The sequence below is a fragment of the Castor canadensis genome, chromosome 14 (assembly GCF_047511655.1).
Source record: "Castor canadensis chromosome 14, mCasCan1.hap1v2, whole genome shotgun sequence".
NCBI lineage: Eukaryota > Metazoa > Chordata > Mammalia > Rodentia > Castoridae > Castor > Castor canadensis.
Window position 1 is genome coordinate 36,040,130 of NC_133399.1, and position 15,423 is coordinate 36,055,552.

The following is a 15,423-nucleotide window of genomic DNA, read 5'->3' on the forward strand; positions in this document are numbered from 1 at the left end:
CACTACAGCTGGCTCAGCTTGATGAAAGAAGAGCCCTGCAAGCTCTAGGGTGTCATCAGTCCCTCAGTTTGGCTGAGTTGCAGCTAAAGAACCCCCTCCAACCACCTCTATCATTGCTGGTGACTAGAAGCCAGAAGTTCTGGTGGGGGATTTGATCTCCTCACCCCAGCGCAGAGATCATTTCACAAGGCAGAGAAGAGAGGCTCCGTTGGTAGTAGCAATTTTTGTTCCCAGAAGCTGTAGAGATGGAAGAGGTGTAGCCTCCCCAGGTCGGCCCTGACAGTGAAGATCTGGCCCTCACACTTGTAAATCGTGGTCCCCGGGACTGTGCGCTTTAATTCAAGGCTTCATCGCTTTGAACATCCTGTCTCCTGCCTGAACACCTGGATCCCCAGCGCGCACATCTCTGGATAACTGCATCCTGATCCCTCGCACCCCCTCGTCCCCATGAAGGCTGCTGATGGGACAAACTCTGAGGGGTAGGGCGGGGAGGTGGGCTTACACTCCAGGTCTGGGTGACGCCAAGTCTTGGCCGCTGCCGGCCAAAGGGGCAGGTAGGGGGGCCAGTGACCCATAGCAGGTAGGCAGGCTCTAGCCCACCACGCCGCGTCCCCAAGCCCTCAGTCACGCGGAGCGGCGTCCAACCCATCCTCTCATTCACCTAAAACAAGGCGTGGAGGAACTTGAGCAGTTCGCCGGCCCTGGGACCTGTGCATCCCCGCTGCAAAAGACTGCTGAGAGCCGGGGCCTCAGTTTAGGGCGGAATCTACAAGCCCCGCCCCTAGCATGAACCCCACCCAGAAAGCCCCACGCTTGCTCCCAAGCACCACCACTCAAACCCCGCCCTGCCCTCACTGCCTGAGGCACTAAGTGCCATCCATCAAGTCCCATCCCACTCTAATCCCCACCCACCAAGTCACGCCCCCAGCCCCAGGTGCCGTTCCTCAAGCCCCGCCCCAAGCATCCTACAAAAAGCCCCACCTCTGCTCTAGGCCCCGCCTTCCCAGCTGCAGACCAGCCTTCAGAGAACAGGAACGGGACCACACCTGCGCCGACGCAGAGCAGGAGAAATGAGAAAGGTTGAGTATGTTACATACCCGGAGAGAGGTCAGAGTTAGCTATGGATGAGGGCGTTGAAAAGTTAAAAGCAATCAACTGAGGTCTCTGCAGCGCCTGCTCCCCTCCCTCACCGCCACCTCCCCCATCGCCCTAGCCCCTGTTGCGTGGAGTGGGTCATGCTGACCCAGGGAAGGAAGGAATGCCTTGTAAATGAATTTTGCGTTGCTTCTCACGGAAATGGTTCGTTACCTGGGACTCCTTCCTGGCTTTGCTTCCAAACCCAGAGTATTTCTTCTTTGTTTCTTGCGGTTGTTAATAACAGTTTCATTGGGATTATCCTTAATATAATCTTGGAGAAAATTCCCATTTCACACTTCGCCATTGAAAACATACCATTCTAGGGTGCTTACTAGGCTTAGACAATCAACACCATTACCTGATTTCAGAGCAAAAAATATACACATACCCTTGAACAGCCTTCCCTCCCCCAGCCACCCCTCAGGGCTACCACTAAGCTACTTTCTGTTTCTATGGATGCGTATTCTGGAAACCAGGGCATTTCTGCAACACAATAAATCATCCAGTGCGCAGAAGATGAAGAGGGGAGGGAAGTTAGCGACCCAGGGGAACAGATGGCTTGGGAGTGGGCAGCCCAGGAAATACTTCCTTCTGGGACTCTTAACTGGCTGAGGCTTTGGGGCAGAAGGCTTGTGTCCACCCGCCTAGGTGTGTGACGTGAAGGACCTGAGAAGGAAGGGAGAGAGCAGGGATGCTGGCAGGGAAGCTTGGGATGGAGTGAGGGGAATCAGAAGGCTCAAGGACCAGCCAGTTTTTGAGAGCCAGGTGGTCTGAACTTGGTCTATCTGGGAGGGAATAGCCTGGAGTTTCACCAGGGGATGCGGTTGGGGGAGGAGGAGGGAGGGAGGGAGTGCAGAGGGAGGGCAGAAGATTGTAGGGTGGGGCTCTATCTATAAAGGGTGAAGTCGGTCTGCTGACCCTACAGAAAGCACACCTCAGCAGCATCAGCTCCCAGGACTACACAGGCACCGGTGAGTCCTTTCCCTGACCATGGCTGAGATCAGCAGCAGATCCCTGGCCTGCTCCACTTTTCCCTGACCTGTGCCACCTGTCTCTTGCTGAAGGCCCCTGGGGCCTGGCTTGAGATGGGTTGCTCCCAGTGCCTGCTGATGACCTCACCACCCTCTCCACCTTGCCAGGTGGCCCTGTTATCTCTTAAGGCACCCACAGAAGAGATCCAGACTACACCATGAACGTGTGGCTCCTTGTCTGCCTGGTAGCGGGTTTCATGGGATCCTGGGCCACTGCTGTCCACGCTCAAGGTACTGTCTTCAGCCATACCTACCCTACCACTCTGGACTGTCCTTTCCCTATCCATCCTCCTTGTCCCTCTGGCTCTCTCATTGTCCCTCCCCACTCCTAGAAATCTCCCAGATCTCATCTCAACATTGAATTCTCAATGTCTCCTGCCCAGAGCACAGCAAGAATTCCTGGCATTTGAGAAGCTCCTGGGGTGGAGGGAGAAGGAGAGTCCCCAGATCCCAGATCCTTCATTCAGAGACCTGGCACCCCCCTATCCCCATGGTGCCTTCTTTGCAGGCCTCCAGTGGCCTAGGAACTGCAGGGAGGAGAGGGTGGCTTCCAGCCTTGGGCGAAGCCACTTACAGCTAGGAAGCAGCTGCAGTGCCTTGACCCTGAAGAGCCAGGGATGAGGTCAGAGCTTGGAGTCCTGGAGGCCTTTGGAAGTTCATTCCTGTCCCAGGCTGTGTTCCTCCTTCCCTGTACAGCCTGGCTGTGTTGTTCCTCAACTATTGTGAGCCTCGGTTTCCTCATCTGCAAAGTAGGGATCTGAAATTTCCACTGCATGGACTAGACATAAGGATCCAATGAGTCCGTGGCTGAAAATGCCCAGTGCTCAGAAACAATAATAATAATAGCCATTATTTTTATTAATGGGGAACTATTTCCATCTCCCTGCCCCCCCCCACCCCAGAGTGGGTAACTGAGGATTTCAGTCACCAAAAGGTCAGTTCTAGGCATGCAGTGTCCCTCAGGATCCCCCATACTAGGTGCTATATCTCTGGGGTCCCAGCATGGCCCCTGCCAGGTTGATGCCCCACAGCCCCACCCTCCTGTCTTGCCTGCTCCTACCCTGGGTCTGACAGTTCCAAGCCCAGTTCCCAGCAGAGCCTACCCTTTGCCCAGGAGAGAGACTGGGCTTCGTTCCCATTGCCAGCTATCAGAGCCAGGCCCAGCCTCTGCCCTTTGATCCTAGGGGGAAAGTGGCCCCCACCTTTGGAAACCACCTGCAGAGGAGCCCTGGAGCCCCAGATCCATCTGACCCCACTGCCTTTTGTCCTCAAGGGTCAAGGTTGGACTGTGCAAGGAGGCTGAGTCCCGCCCCCTGCTCTGCCAGGACTCAGACTGGGCCCCTGGAGGGGGCACTGGCAGATGGGGATTGCAGAGGATCTGGAAGACTGGCTGGGCTGGGGAACCCCCATCTCAGTTCCTCTTCTCCTCATTCATTTCAGGTGCTCCTCTTTCTAAATCTTTCTACGGGTTCCCCCAGCACCTGTACATCCTCCTGTTTGCATAGTTCAACCTCCTTGGACCCCATCAGTCTGGAGCTCCCCCAAGACACTAAGTTCAGTTCATTTTTATATTGTCTGGACCTTTGACACCTAATGGGAGCTGTTTAAATACTTTTTTTCTTCCTTTTTATTGCAGTGTTGAGGATCAAACCGAGGGCCTTGAGTTTATTTGCTTATTTATTTATTTTCAGGGCCTTAAAAAAAATCAGGGCCTCATGATTGCTAGATAGGTACTCTATCACTTGAGCCACACTCCTGGTTTTTTTGGGATTTTTTGCTTTAGTTGTATTTCAGATAGGGTCTTTTTTTTTTTTTTTTTTTTTTTGCCCAACCAGCCTAGACTGTATTTCCTACTTTTGCCTCCCCAAAGCCTACTTTTGTAGCTGGGATAACAGGTGTGCAACCACCATATCTGGCTTTTTTGTTGATATGGGGTTTGCTAACATTTTTGCCCAGGGTGGTCTTCAGCCATAATCCTCCCAATCTCTGCCTCCCAAGTAGCTGGGATTACAGGTGTGAGCCACTGTTCCCAGGCTTATTTCTTTTCTTTTTAAAATTCTCTATTATTTATTTAAGACAGGGACTCACTAGGTAGCCCAGGCTGGCATATAAGAGGTGATCCTTCTGCCTCCTGAGTTCTTGAATTACAGACATGCAACCCCATGCCTGGCCCTCAAGAGTCTTTAAATACATGTTAGACCAATGGGAAAATCAACATGGAACTCCGCGTCTGACCAGGTCAATTGAGTGGTCACTATGATGGGGACAGAAAGGAAGAGATTTGAGCTAGTCTCATGTAGGAACAGGCCAGCCTATAGCTGGACCTGGGACTTGGAGGCAGCTGATCAAGCTGTCCAATTTTAGGAAAGTGGCACTGGGTAGAGGAAGGAAGCCCCGAACCCCTCCTCAAGGCGTGTAGTTGCCCTCCTTTGCCCTCTGCCTTAGAGCAGGAGTAGAAGGGGCTTGGTCTTGTTCCTTTGGTTGCCACCTGTCCCCATAGCAAGGACTAAGAGTGATCCAGGCAGCTTCCTTATCTCTCAGACAGTCTGTTAGCCTCTGCACGTCTACAGACCTATGTGTGGGGCCTATGTGTGTACACAGGTGCCTATGACTGTGACCATCCCTGCTGAACCCACACACAGATTCAAGTGTACAGTGGCCTTGTGGTTGCAGGTGCCTTTGAGGACTGCTGTCTGGGTTACCACCGTAACGTCACCTGGCGTCAACTCCAGCATGCCAGGCGTCACCTGCACCAGGAGGTGAGCGGAAGCTGCAATCTACCTGCCGTGATGTAAGTAGGGCTGTGAGGGGTGGGTTAGGGCTCATGGGGTAGGGCTTACTATCGGAGGTGGGGCTCCTCCTTTACACTCTGACTTGGGCACCCCCTCTCCATGCACCATAGATTCTATTTCCCGAAGAACAGGATACTGTGTGGGAACCCACGGGACAAGGAAGTGCAGAAGGCACTGAACCTATTATTCAGGAGACGGATCAAGTCCAGCCACAACTCCTGGAAGGCCTTGCAAGGTGGGTAGGGCTCCCACCCAGTCCAGTATTTAGGGGGCCTGTCCTCCCTGTCTTCAGGGGAACCTGAGCTCAGCATGTTAGCCAAAGACAGCCAGTTGCTGGCAAGTCAGGGACGAAGTGAATGACCAATGGATGGGACCATCTTCCAGCTCTTTTAATCAGGACATTTTCAGTTGTTGCAGATGGAAAGTTCAAGCACAGAGAAAACTCACTGACTGCCAGGCTCTGGTGGCTCACACCTGTAATCCTAGCTACTCAGGAGGTAGTGATCAGGAGGATCATGGTTCGAAGCTAGCCCCAGCAATTAGTTTGTGAGATCCTATCTTGAAGAACCCATCACAAAGAAGGACTGGTGGAGTGGCTCAAGTAGTAGAGCATCTGCCTAGCAAGCAAGAGGCCCTGAGTTTAAATCCCAGTACTGCAAAATTAAACAAACAAACAAAAATTCACTGGCTTGAGTAACTAACCAACAGCTTCAGGATCAGCTGGATCAAGGGGCTCAAAGGGTGTTGGTGGAACTCTTATCTATTTCTTTCTGTTGTCTGATAGCTTCTCTGGCTGGGAAGAAGAAATTGCATTCAGGAAAGTCCAAGTTTAAGGATTCCAGCAGCAGCAGCAAGAGAAATGCCTCCCTAAGTGATTCCAGGTAAGGACTCTTGATCACACATGTGACCTTCCTCCATCTATCACTTTTGTTGATGATCAAGGACTCATGACAGTCCAGACTGGGACAGTATTTACCTTTAGGACCTAGGAGAGCTGGCTGTGTGGTCAGTTTCACAGGTTCACACAGGAGGGTCCCAGATGATTGTTCAGGCCTCCAACCCAACCTAGGGGGACTTTGGTAAAAGCTGAAGAGAAACCATGGCAGGTGAACCAAGAGCTGTGTTACTCCTTTATATAGAAAAACAATTTTTTCCCCCTCTCCTCACATACACCATTTTCTTCTTCTTTTTTTGTTCCTACAACTTTTATTTCCCCCAACAGTTTTTTTTTGGTGATACCGGGGACTGAACTTAGGGCCTCATGCTTGCTAGGCAGGTTCTGTGCCACTTGAACTATGACCCCAGTTCAGCACAACACTTCTCATGGCACATATGCAGGTGTATCTCCTCATACCCTAAGCAACTCTCCCACAGACACTGGTAGGGTGTCCCATAATGCAATTCAATTCTGACACTATCCGCCTGGGAGTGTCAGATCTCACGTTAGAGACTCAGAGCCATGAGGCTACCCCTACTTACGATGTAACCTCACTGTGGGGTAAGCAGCTCATGCCTGTAATCACACCTACTTGGGAGGCAGATAGATCATGGTTCAAGGTCAGCCTGGCAAAAGGTTCTCAAGACCCCATCTCAACCAATAAACTGGGAGTGGTGGTGCACACCTGTTATCCCATGTACGAAGGAATCCTAAATAGGTGAACAGTGGTCCAGGCCAACCTGAACAAAAGTTCAAGACTCTGTCTGGAAAATAACTAAAGCTAAAAGGGCTCAGGGACATGGCTCAAGTGGTAGAGAACCTACCTAGCAAGCACAAAGCCCCGAGTTCAAACCCAGTGCCACCACCGCCACCAAAAAAAAAAAAAAAAAAAAAAGGCACACCTCTGTGAACCTGTTTTCCCATCTTCAAAATTGGAGATGATAATGACACTGTCCACTGTCTATTCCACAGGATTTTCATGACGACCAAAGGGATCAACAGTCATAAATTACTGAGAATGGTGCATGGTATGTAACATGTGGTCAGTAATGCCACCTGTACTTCACTGGGAGTCCCATGATCGCATCCTTGGTTTGGATTATTTGCTAGGTCAGCTCCCAGGACTCAGAGAAACACTTTCCTTCATCCCCTGGCTTATCATAAGGGATATTACAAAAGGAAGGGTGAACAGCCAGATGAAGGAGATCCACAGGGCAGAATGTATGAGCCCTGAGTGCAGGAGCTCCTGTCCCTGCAGGGTTGGCGCACATGGAAGTGTTCACCAACCTGGAAGCTCCCCGAACCCCGTAGTTCAGGGATTTACGGCAGCTTTATCAGATAGGCATAATCAATTATTAACTCCACTTCCAACCTTTCTCTCTCTGGAGAATGAGAGGTGAAACAAAAATCTTCTAATAATGGTTGGGTCTTTCTGTGACCGGCCACCATCCAGGACCCAACTCATCCAGGAAATCCCAAGGGATCAGGGGCTCTGTGTCAGGAGCTGGGGGCCAAAGACCAATGATTAGAACAAAAGATGCTCCTAGCATCTTTAGGCTCCAATTACAAGGGTTTTAGGAGGAGCTCTGTGCCAGGGACTGGGGGCACAAGCCAATTACGTCTATTTCTTGTTTCACAGTGCCCCAAGCCCCTGCAGTCAGGCCTCTGTAATCCCTCCTGCAGGACTGCAAGACCCACACCTCGGAGATCCACAGCACAAGAGGCGCTGGACCTTTCTTTGCCTCCATGGCCAACCCGTCTGTGGCCAGGCTGCCCCAGCCCTTCTGTCGTTCAGCCTGATTCTTAATACCTGTGCTTGCATTGGTTTTCTGGTCTTTGTTCTACCACCTCATCCCTCACTCCCCTGGAAAGAGATAGTTGGCTTTACTTTAAGCTCCTTGCTACTCTGGGGACCAGCATCAAGCTTGGATGGGGACCCTTGTAGACAAGACCCCTTGGGATATATCACCCACTTGCAGCCTCTTGCCATTCACCCCCAAGCTACCTGCTTGTGTCCCTCCAGGTCCTTGCAAGACTTTGGTCCATCAGGGACATCCTACTACGCCATGCTTTTTTAAATAACATTTAAAGAAAACTTTAGAGAAGATGTCATCTCTTAAAACACTGGCACATTTTGGTTTTTTGAGACAAGTTATTGGTGTTGGACTTGTTGTTTTGGTGGGACTGGGATTTGAACTCAGGGCTTCTGGATTGCAAAGCAGGTGTTCTATCGCTTGAGCCACACCTCCAGTCCGGCGTTGAACTTATGATCCTCCTGCCTTACTCTGTGAGTGCGGTCATGATTAATTATGAGGTGTCCCAGACTGGGGCGAATCCCATCTGAGTCCTATCACCCCAAGATCTGTGCCCCAGTCCTTATAACTGTTTCGGGGGGATGCTGAGCACAGGGCTGGGTATGGTGATGCATGCCTGTAATCACAGCTCCAATGAGGTTTGGTAAAAGAATTGTGGTCCAAGACCTGGCTGGGTAAAAGCAAGGACCCTATCTGAAAAATAGCTAAAACAGAAAAGGACTGGTGGATGTGGCTCAAATCAGAGAAAACCTGCCTAACAAGAATGAGGCCCTGAGTTCAAACTCTAGTACCACCCCCAAAATTAATAAAATGGAGGTCACTGTGCTTGCTCTGCTCAGATTTCAGAACTGTGGGGGGTCCAGCTAATGAATGGAGAAGCCCTCTGTAAGCCTTAATGGGCTTCTCACATGCCACTGGTAAGTCAGGTGGGCCAGGACCAGAACAAAGACAGTCCTGTGGCAAAGCACTAGAGACAGCTCTACAGGTAGAGGTTTGAGTCATGACTTTGCTGCCCTGTCTTGGGCAGCCTCAGTTTCAATCACAACAGAGAATGTTCTAGATAAAAACCTACTGCTACCTGGACCTGTGTCTCTGCACAGGTGACGATGGTCTCACTACATTTTCTTCTCAGAGCCCTGAGTCTGGACCCTCCTGGGGCTGCAGAAGTCCAGCCCAGGTCTCTGGCACCCCCATGCGGAGGACAGCATCTACTTATTTGAGAACTTGCCAAGAGGCAGGCAGATTTACCCAAAATAACTTTATTGTTTTCTCCACTTTTGATATAAAAGCATCCCTGGAACCCTAGCCCAGGCCCTGGAGGAATGAACATGGGTGCTGTGGCTGTAGGGTCAGGATTCCCCTTTCTGCTTTGAGGGATGAGCCCTACACCCCATGTCCCACTGACAACCCCCTCCCTGGGGTGAGCCACAGTGCAGTATAGAAGTTTAAGCCTGAGATAGACCAGAAACAGTGACCAATGGGCCCCCCATGGACCCTGGCTGTGTGTGTGTGTGTGGGAGGTACACTGCAGCTTCTAGCTGTCTCCAAGAAAGACTGAGTGTTGGGGTCCCCCAGGCTGGCAAAGAGGGTCCTGGCATGGGGCTGAGCTTGTCTGAGGTCATGTGATATAGCATTCCACTCTTCCTGAGTTTTGGGGTTTGACCTGCTCAGCCACTGCCACTGGAGCATCAGTTTTTCCTAGTTCTACAATCTCCACCTCCAGATGGTTCAGGAGTTCTGGGGTTCATAGAGGTGCCTCCCAATTACAGCAGCTGTAATTTCAGATTCAGCCGCAAGGCCTGGCCCACTGGCCCTGGCTGGACACTTTGAGCCCCTGCCACGCTCACCACCTCCAGCTGGTACAACCCAGGCTTTGGCCTCTGACGCCCCAGCTGCAGGGAGCTAAAGCCACCCAGGTGGTGCATGTGGAAGAAACCTTTCTTGTTGCCATGAACGATGACATAGCGAACCTGGCCTTCTAGACCCTCCAAAGCCGGCCGCAGCTCCAGGATATGCTGGGCTTGGCCCAAGCGTGAGAGGTTCAGGCCCAAGGTCAGGGGCACTTCCGCATCAAGAGTGGCCAAGCTCACCTGGGGAGAAAGACCAGAGACTGGGTAAATGGGGATGTGGTGGGTAGAGGGTCATGGCCAAAGAGGAGGTTTTTAGCTTTGCACACTTTGTCCTTGGCTTCTTTTGTCTAGCTCTCCACAAGGCCAAGGTTAGCTTAGGCTGAGGAGACAAGGCTGAGGCTGCTGAAATGCAGAGGGAGGGAGGCAGGCAGCCACTTTGTATACACGGATGCCAGACCTCTGCCAGCCTGGGTTAAGGGAATCAAAGGTTTGCCTTAGAGACCCAGACAAGGGGTCAGGGAGATGGCATCAGGCCCCAGAACCCAAAGGTCACTCAGGCAGCCCAGGGTAGCTAGTGTTAGGACCAAGAGCCTCTCTGCAAAATCAAGCCAGCTCTCCAAAAGGATGCCAGAATGGACAGAGAGAAAAGCAGGACACTCAGCTGGACCAGAAAGAAGAAAGTAAGGGCCAAATCACAGAAGAGCCACTCACTAGCTAGCTTCCGCTGTACTTCCTGTATCTGGCTGTTTTGAGAATCCCCTGTGTGTAGATGACAAACCCTTCTTTATTTGAGCTCCTCTGAAGAGCCTTGGTGATCCTGGCAGCTGGACAGTGCCCTCAATAAGCCAGCAATCCTCGATGACAAGCTACCCCGGGCTGGGTGACGTACTGGATCCCACAGAAAATTATCTGTGTCTGTTTCACCTCATTTACATGCTGGTGGAGTGTTCTACTGTTGCATTCAAGTGAAAGCTATTTCTGTTTCCCAGCCTCCTGCATCTGGGAATCTCTGGCTTTTTCCCAGGAGTGTGGCTCAGACATATGCTCTTACTGACACCTGCTGGTGGAGAGCAGGTATTGCAGGCAAAGGTACAAAGACAACCACTCCACTCTCACTGAGAACAAAAGGCTGGAGACACGGTGGCAAATAACAGTAACTATGGGATAATTTCCAAGGTGGACGTTTTTCCCAGCAAGGGGGGAAAAACAACTAGAGAAGAAAATGAGTATAAAGTAATGAATTCACCTCTAGTCAATCAGACTCAATATGCTTATCTCGCTCTGGCTTTATATTTTCCTGTAGCATATATCATGGGTCATATTTATCATGAGTTATAAAACATGATATCTACTTAATGATTTCTTGTCTGTCCCCTATGAGACTATCAGCCCCACGAGGGCAGGGACTTTTTTCTTGTTCATTCCTGCATCACAGAGTCTAAACAGGAGGTGCCTGAATCATCGTAGGAGTGAGGTAAGGTACCCAGAGAAAAGTCTCCACAGGGAAATACCAGGGCTGAGAAAGTACAAGAAGACCTGGGCAGGCACCATGCCATGAGGGACAAAATGGGATGTGAACCTAGTTTTCTTTCCTGGGGTACCACAGCCTCCTTCCCACCCTGACAGCCCCCTGGCCCAGTGAAACCTCCATTGCACCTGGTGGCCCCTGTGAGTGCTGCGTCGTGGCCGGTCTGGAGAGGAGAAGCCCTTTATCTTACATTCGTAGCAGGCTTCAGATGACAGTGGCTCCACTTCATCTGAGGTGTCCTGAAGTCCAGGGTGGAAGCCCAAGCCGGAGACACAGTGCCTGGGCCATGATAGTAGAGAGGGACAAGGCTCTCAGGGGCAGGCTGGTGGCACCTTCCCAGCCACCTCCTACACTACTCTCCATCTCACTCCATTCTGAGCCATGGGAGAGGGGGTGTCAAATGCTATCATGCAAACGAGCTGTACGTGCTGACGTGGCTGTGGAAGCCCTTGCACACATGTGCACCTAAATGAAGGGTGTGTGTGCATGTACATCTCTTGATTTACCTAGGCATCGGTGTGAACACAGGAAAGGGATGGCATGCATGTGCTGGGATAGGTGACTATATCCGAGCATGCACAGGGCTGTGTGTACATGCGAGCCTGTGTGCACACCTGGAAGATAGTGCCCAAGTACACACCATGCCAACCATTCAGGGACTGAAAATGTTAGCTCTTTGCTGGTGTGTGCCATGTAGTTAGATCTATAATGGTTGCATCTGTATTAAACATATATGTACTAAATGTATACTAAATAATATGGTTACTCTTTCCTTGCCATTATCCCCAAAACAATACATTATGACAGCAACAGACTTGGCATTTACATCATATTATGTATCAGAAGGCTTGGAGAGATGATTTGGAGTCTACGGAGGATGTGCACAGGTTCCATTGTAAACACTATGCCATTTTATATAAGCAACAGGAGCATCCTCAGATTCTGGTATCTTGGGGTTGGGGGAGTCAAGGAACAATCCCCTGTAGATACTAAGGGATGACGTATGGCATGAGCCAGCACACAAAGAGGGCTCGTCATGTGTTATTCCTCATGTGTGCAAACCAGGATGTATCACTGGCACATAAGTATCCCCAAGGATTTGAGCACACGTGAGCCTGCACAGACACTGAGATATGCCACGGACATGTGCACGTGCACACTGGGATCTATAAATGCCCGAGGGTGTGCTGGTGCAGGTGTGTACGTGTGGGCAATTACATACACAGTAGGGGGTGTACACAGGATGTTGGTGCCTCTGTGTGCAGTTCTGACAGAGGGAGTTCTTCTGTTGGATTCTCAGTGTACGCACAAGCCCGTGTTGTATACACATTTGCACAGCATGGAGTCCAAGCCTACTCCGCCCCTGCTTGCCCCACTCAAAGCTCTTACCCTTGTCCAGCCCGGAAGTAACCTCGGGGACAGCCACACAAGAAGCCACCAGGCGTGTTGGCGCAGCCATAGCTGCAAGGGCTGTCACGGTTGGCACACTCATCCACATCCTGGCAGCCCCCAAGGGCCTGGTTGAATTCGAAGCCAGAGGGGCAGACACAGTGGAAGCCACCAAGGGTGTTGTGGCAGGAGGCACTGCCACAGGCCATGGGTGACAATGCACACTCATTCTCATCTGTGGGCAGGGAGGAGAGGAAGAACGGGATGGGGGAGGCTTTGTACCCCCAGAGCCTTCCATCAGGCACGCACCTGGCATACTCACTAATCAATTCCTGCATTTTTGCTGTGCAAAGCCTCCAGCAAGCTTGCTGGACATGTCTTCTTCCATCCCCTGCTTTATACCCCCAGTCCCTGCCCCAAAGCCTGTGATTCTCCTTCACAGCATTTTTCAAACCTTCCCCTAAATCCTAAATTGTGGAATGTTCTACAATAAGCTTTTTCTTCCTCAGCCCTACTGATATGTGGTGCTGGGTCATTTTGTGGTGTGAAATTTGAGCAGAATCCCTTGGCCTCTGCCCACTCAATGCCACGATCACTCTCCTCCTCCAGTTGTGACTAGACTATTAGAAATGTCTCTAAGATACTTCAAAATGTCCCCTAGGGAACAAAATGGTCCCCAGTTGAGAACCCAATGTATGGCCTAATGAATCCCCATCTCCATTGCTAAGACTGAAGAACTCTGGGGCAGGCATGGTGTCTGTCTGAGGCTCACTTCTACATCCTCAGTGCCTGATGTAAGGCAGGTGAGTAAACATGCAGAAGGCAAGAAGTTGAGAAGGACGCAGTGCCAGCAAAGGCCAATGGTTTGTGCCATCTTGAGACTCCTGGGCATGAATGCCCCGGTGGGGTAGGGTGGGAAAACTGACAGGAACTTAGTTAAACACCTGCCATGAGAAACAGAAGAGGGATCAGAGAAGGCAGCCTGGCAAGGCAGCAGGAAGGTGGGGACAGCTATGTCACAGAGGCCTCAGAAGGCTGAAGTATCCAGCAGGTGGCAGGTTGCAGTACCCAGAATATGAAGGTTGAAGGTAAGAGCCGAGCAGAGGTGGACAGAGAAGACTCAGGAGTGGGGCCCACAAAGGGGGAAGGTGAAAGTTGGAAGAGTGTAGACAGATGGTGAAGACGAGGCTGTTAGGAAGGCCTGAGGCAGTAAAAAAGATAGGGAAGGATGGGAGGGCAGAGGGCAGAAGAGCCTCTGTGACACTTACAGAAGAGATGCAGCATGCATGTCTTAAATGCCATTGCTGTACCTATGGCAGACATCATTAATCAATCACACCATTCTTTCCATTGCATTCTTTCCATGCAGACATCACAAATCAACCACAGCATTCTTGGTGCTATACCCACCCATGCAGCACTCTTTTGGAAAGATTCAGGTAGGGGACCCAGTTTCCTGCTAGCCCCTGCCACTCACCCACACACTGGGCCCACTGGGAGTGTTGGGTGAAGCCCTGGGGACAGCTGCAGCGGTAGCCTCCCAGCTCATTCTGACAGCCGTGCTGGCAGCGATGGGGACCGTCACATTCATCTATATCTGAGACACAGACAGAGAGGGAGAGAGGCTCAGCTGGCGACCCTCAGGACCATCCCCCAGTCCTGGATTCCACCCAAGCCTGGCTTTACCTTCACAGCTACGGCCAGAGCTGTCCAGGGTGAATCCTTGGTAGCACTCACAGCGGAAGCTGCCTGGGGTGTTGTGGCAGTGTCCTCGGGTGCCACATGGGCCAGGTTGGGTCAAGCATTCGTTATTGTCTGTATAGGACAGAGAATGGACAGGGTTGCCTGTGCTGCTTCAGGCAAAACACTCACCTTCTCTGTGCATTTCTCCTTCTGTGAAATAAGATCCAGAGAAGTTTCTATCATGGCCACTATTTGGGATGGTGCACATAAAAGATTTTGCTTGAATCCCCTTTCCGCTGTTGCCAAGCTGTGTGATCTCAGTTGAATGAATGACTTACCTTTTCTGTGCCTCAGCTTCCTCAGTTGTAACAATGGAGATGGTAATACTCCTTTTTTGCACTTTTAAGGTGAGAACTAAAATTGATTTAACCACACACAAGACTGAGGCCAGTGCCTGGCATGGGAGTAAAAGATTATCAAAATTGGGCTGGAGGGGTGGCTTAAGTAGTAGAGCGCTGCCTGCTTAGCAAGTGTTAAGCCACGGCAAACTCCACTATTGAATAGAAAAACAATTACCAAAACCAGGCTAGGGGTACAGGTCAGCGGTAGAACATGTGCTTAGCACATGTGAGGCTCTGGGTTCTATCCTCAGACCAAGAAATACACAACAACCCCTTTTCCTTTTTCCATGGGAAAGTGACCTAGTTGAGCTTTGTCTCAGGAGACCTGACACATGCTGTAGACTGGAAGTTTGTGTCCCTGTAAACCCTATGTTGAAACCCTAACTCCCGATGGGACAGTATGTGGAGCTCTTTTGGAAAGAAGAGCTCCCATAAGGAGGGACCCCCATGATGGGATTATAAGTGACAGCCCTTATAAGAAGAGACAGCCTGGAGCCAGAGGCTCACGCCTACACTCCTACCTACTCGGGAGGCAAAGATCAAGAGGATTGAGACTTGAGGCCAGCCAGGGTAAATGGTTTGAGAGACTATCTAGAACTAACCCTTCACAAAAAAGGGCTGGTGACATGTCTCAAGGTGTAGGTCCTGAGCTCAAACCCCAGTACCATGCACACACACAAAAACCCTTAACGTTCTGCAAACATCTTTCCATGTCTTTAAGTATTTTGTTCTGTTTCGTTTAAGACAGGATCTAACTGTGCAGCCCAGATGACCTTGACCTTGCTGTCCTGCCTCAGCCTCCCAAGTGCTGGGATTATAATCGTGAACAACCACTCTCAGCTTAAATATTCTTAGTACTCT

The 15,423-nt window shown here is 50.8% G+C and overlaps 2 protein-coding genes across 3 annotated transcripts in view; one reads left to right on the forward strand and one right to left on the reverse strand.

Annotated features, from left to right (window-relative positions):
• The first annotated feature begins 1,013 nt into the window (after positions 1-1,013).
• On the forward strand, positions 1,014-8,604 carry Ccl25 (C-C motif chemokine ligand 25). Of its 2 annotated transcripts, none has more exons than XM_074053436.1 (7): positions 1,014-1,079; positions 2,277-2,399; positions 4,842-4,959; positions 5,071-5,195; positions 5,745-5,841; positions 6,870-6,925; positions 7,537-8,604. In XM_074053436.1, the coding sequence occupies exons 2-7, from the start codon at positions 2,327-2,329 to the stop codon at positions 7,566-7,568; spliced, it is 501 nt and encodes a 166-aa protein (XP_073909537.1). In that variant the 5' UTR covers positions 1,014-1,079; positions 2,277-2,326; the 3' UTR covers positions 7,569-8,604. The 2 variants fall into 2 exon arrangements, with proteins under 2 accessions (XP_073909537.1, XP_073909536.1); XM_074053435.1 differs by lacking the exon at positions 1,014-1,079 and adding an exon at positions 2,021-2,108.
• Positions 8,605-8,964: 360 nt separating this feature from the next.
• The window catches only part of Fbn3 (fibrillin 3), a 62,406-nt gene continuing 55,947 nt past the window's right edge, over positions 8,965-15,423 (reverse strand). The window contains exons 61-65 of the mRNA XM_074054252.1: positions 14,165-14,293; positions 13,956-14,075; positions 12,479-12,713; positions 11,218-11,368; positions 8,965-9,801 (exon numbers count right to left, since the gene is read on the reverse strand). Of these exons, the coding sequence (XP_073910353.1) occupies positions 9,475-9,801; positions 11,218-11,368; positions 12,479-12,713; positions 13,956-14,075; positions 14,165-14,293 (962 nt within the window). The 3' untranslated portion in view covers positions 8,965-9,474. The remainder of the gene's footprint in view (positions 9,802-11,217; positions 11,369-12,478; positions 12,714-13,955; positions 14,076-14,164; positions 14,294-15,423) is intronic.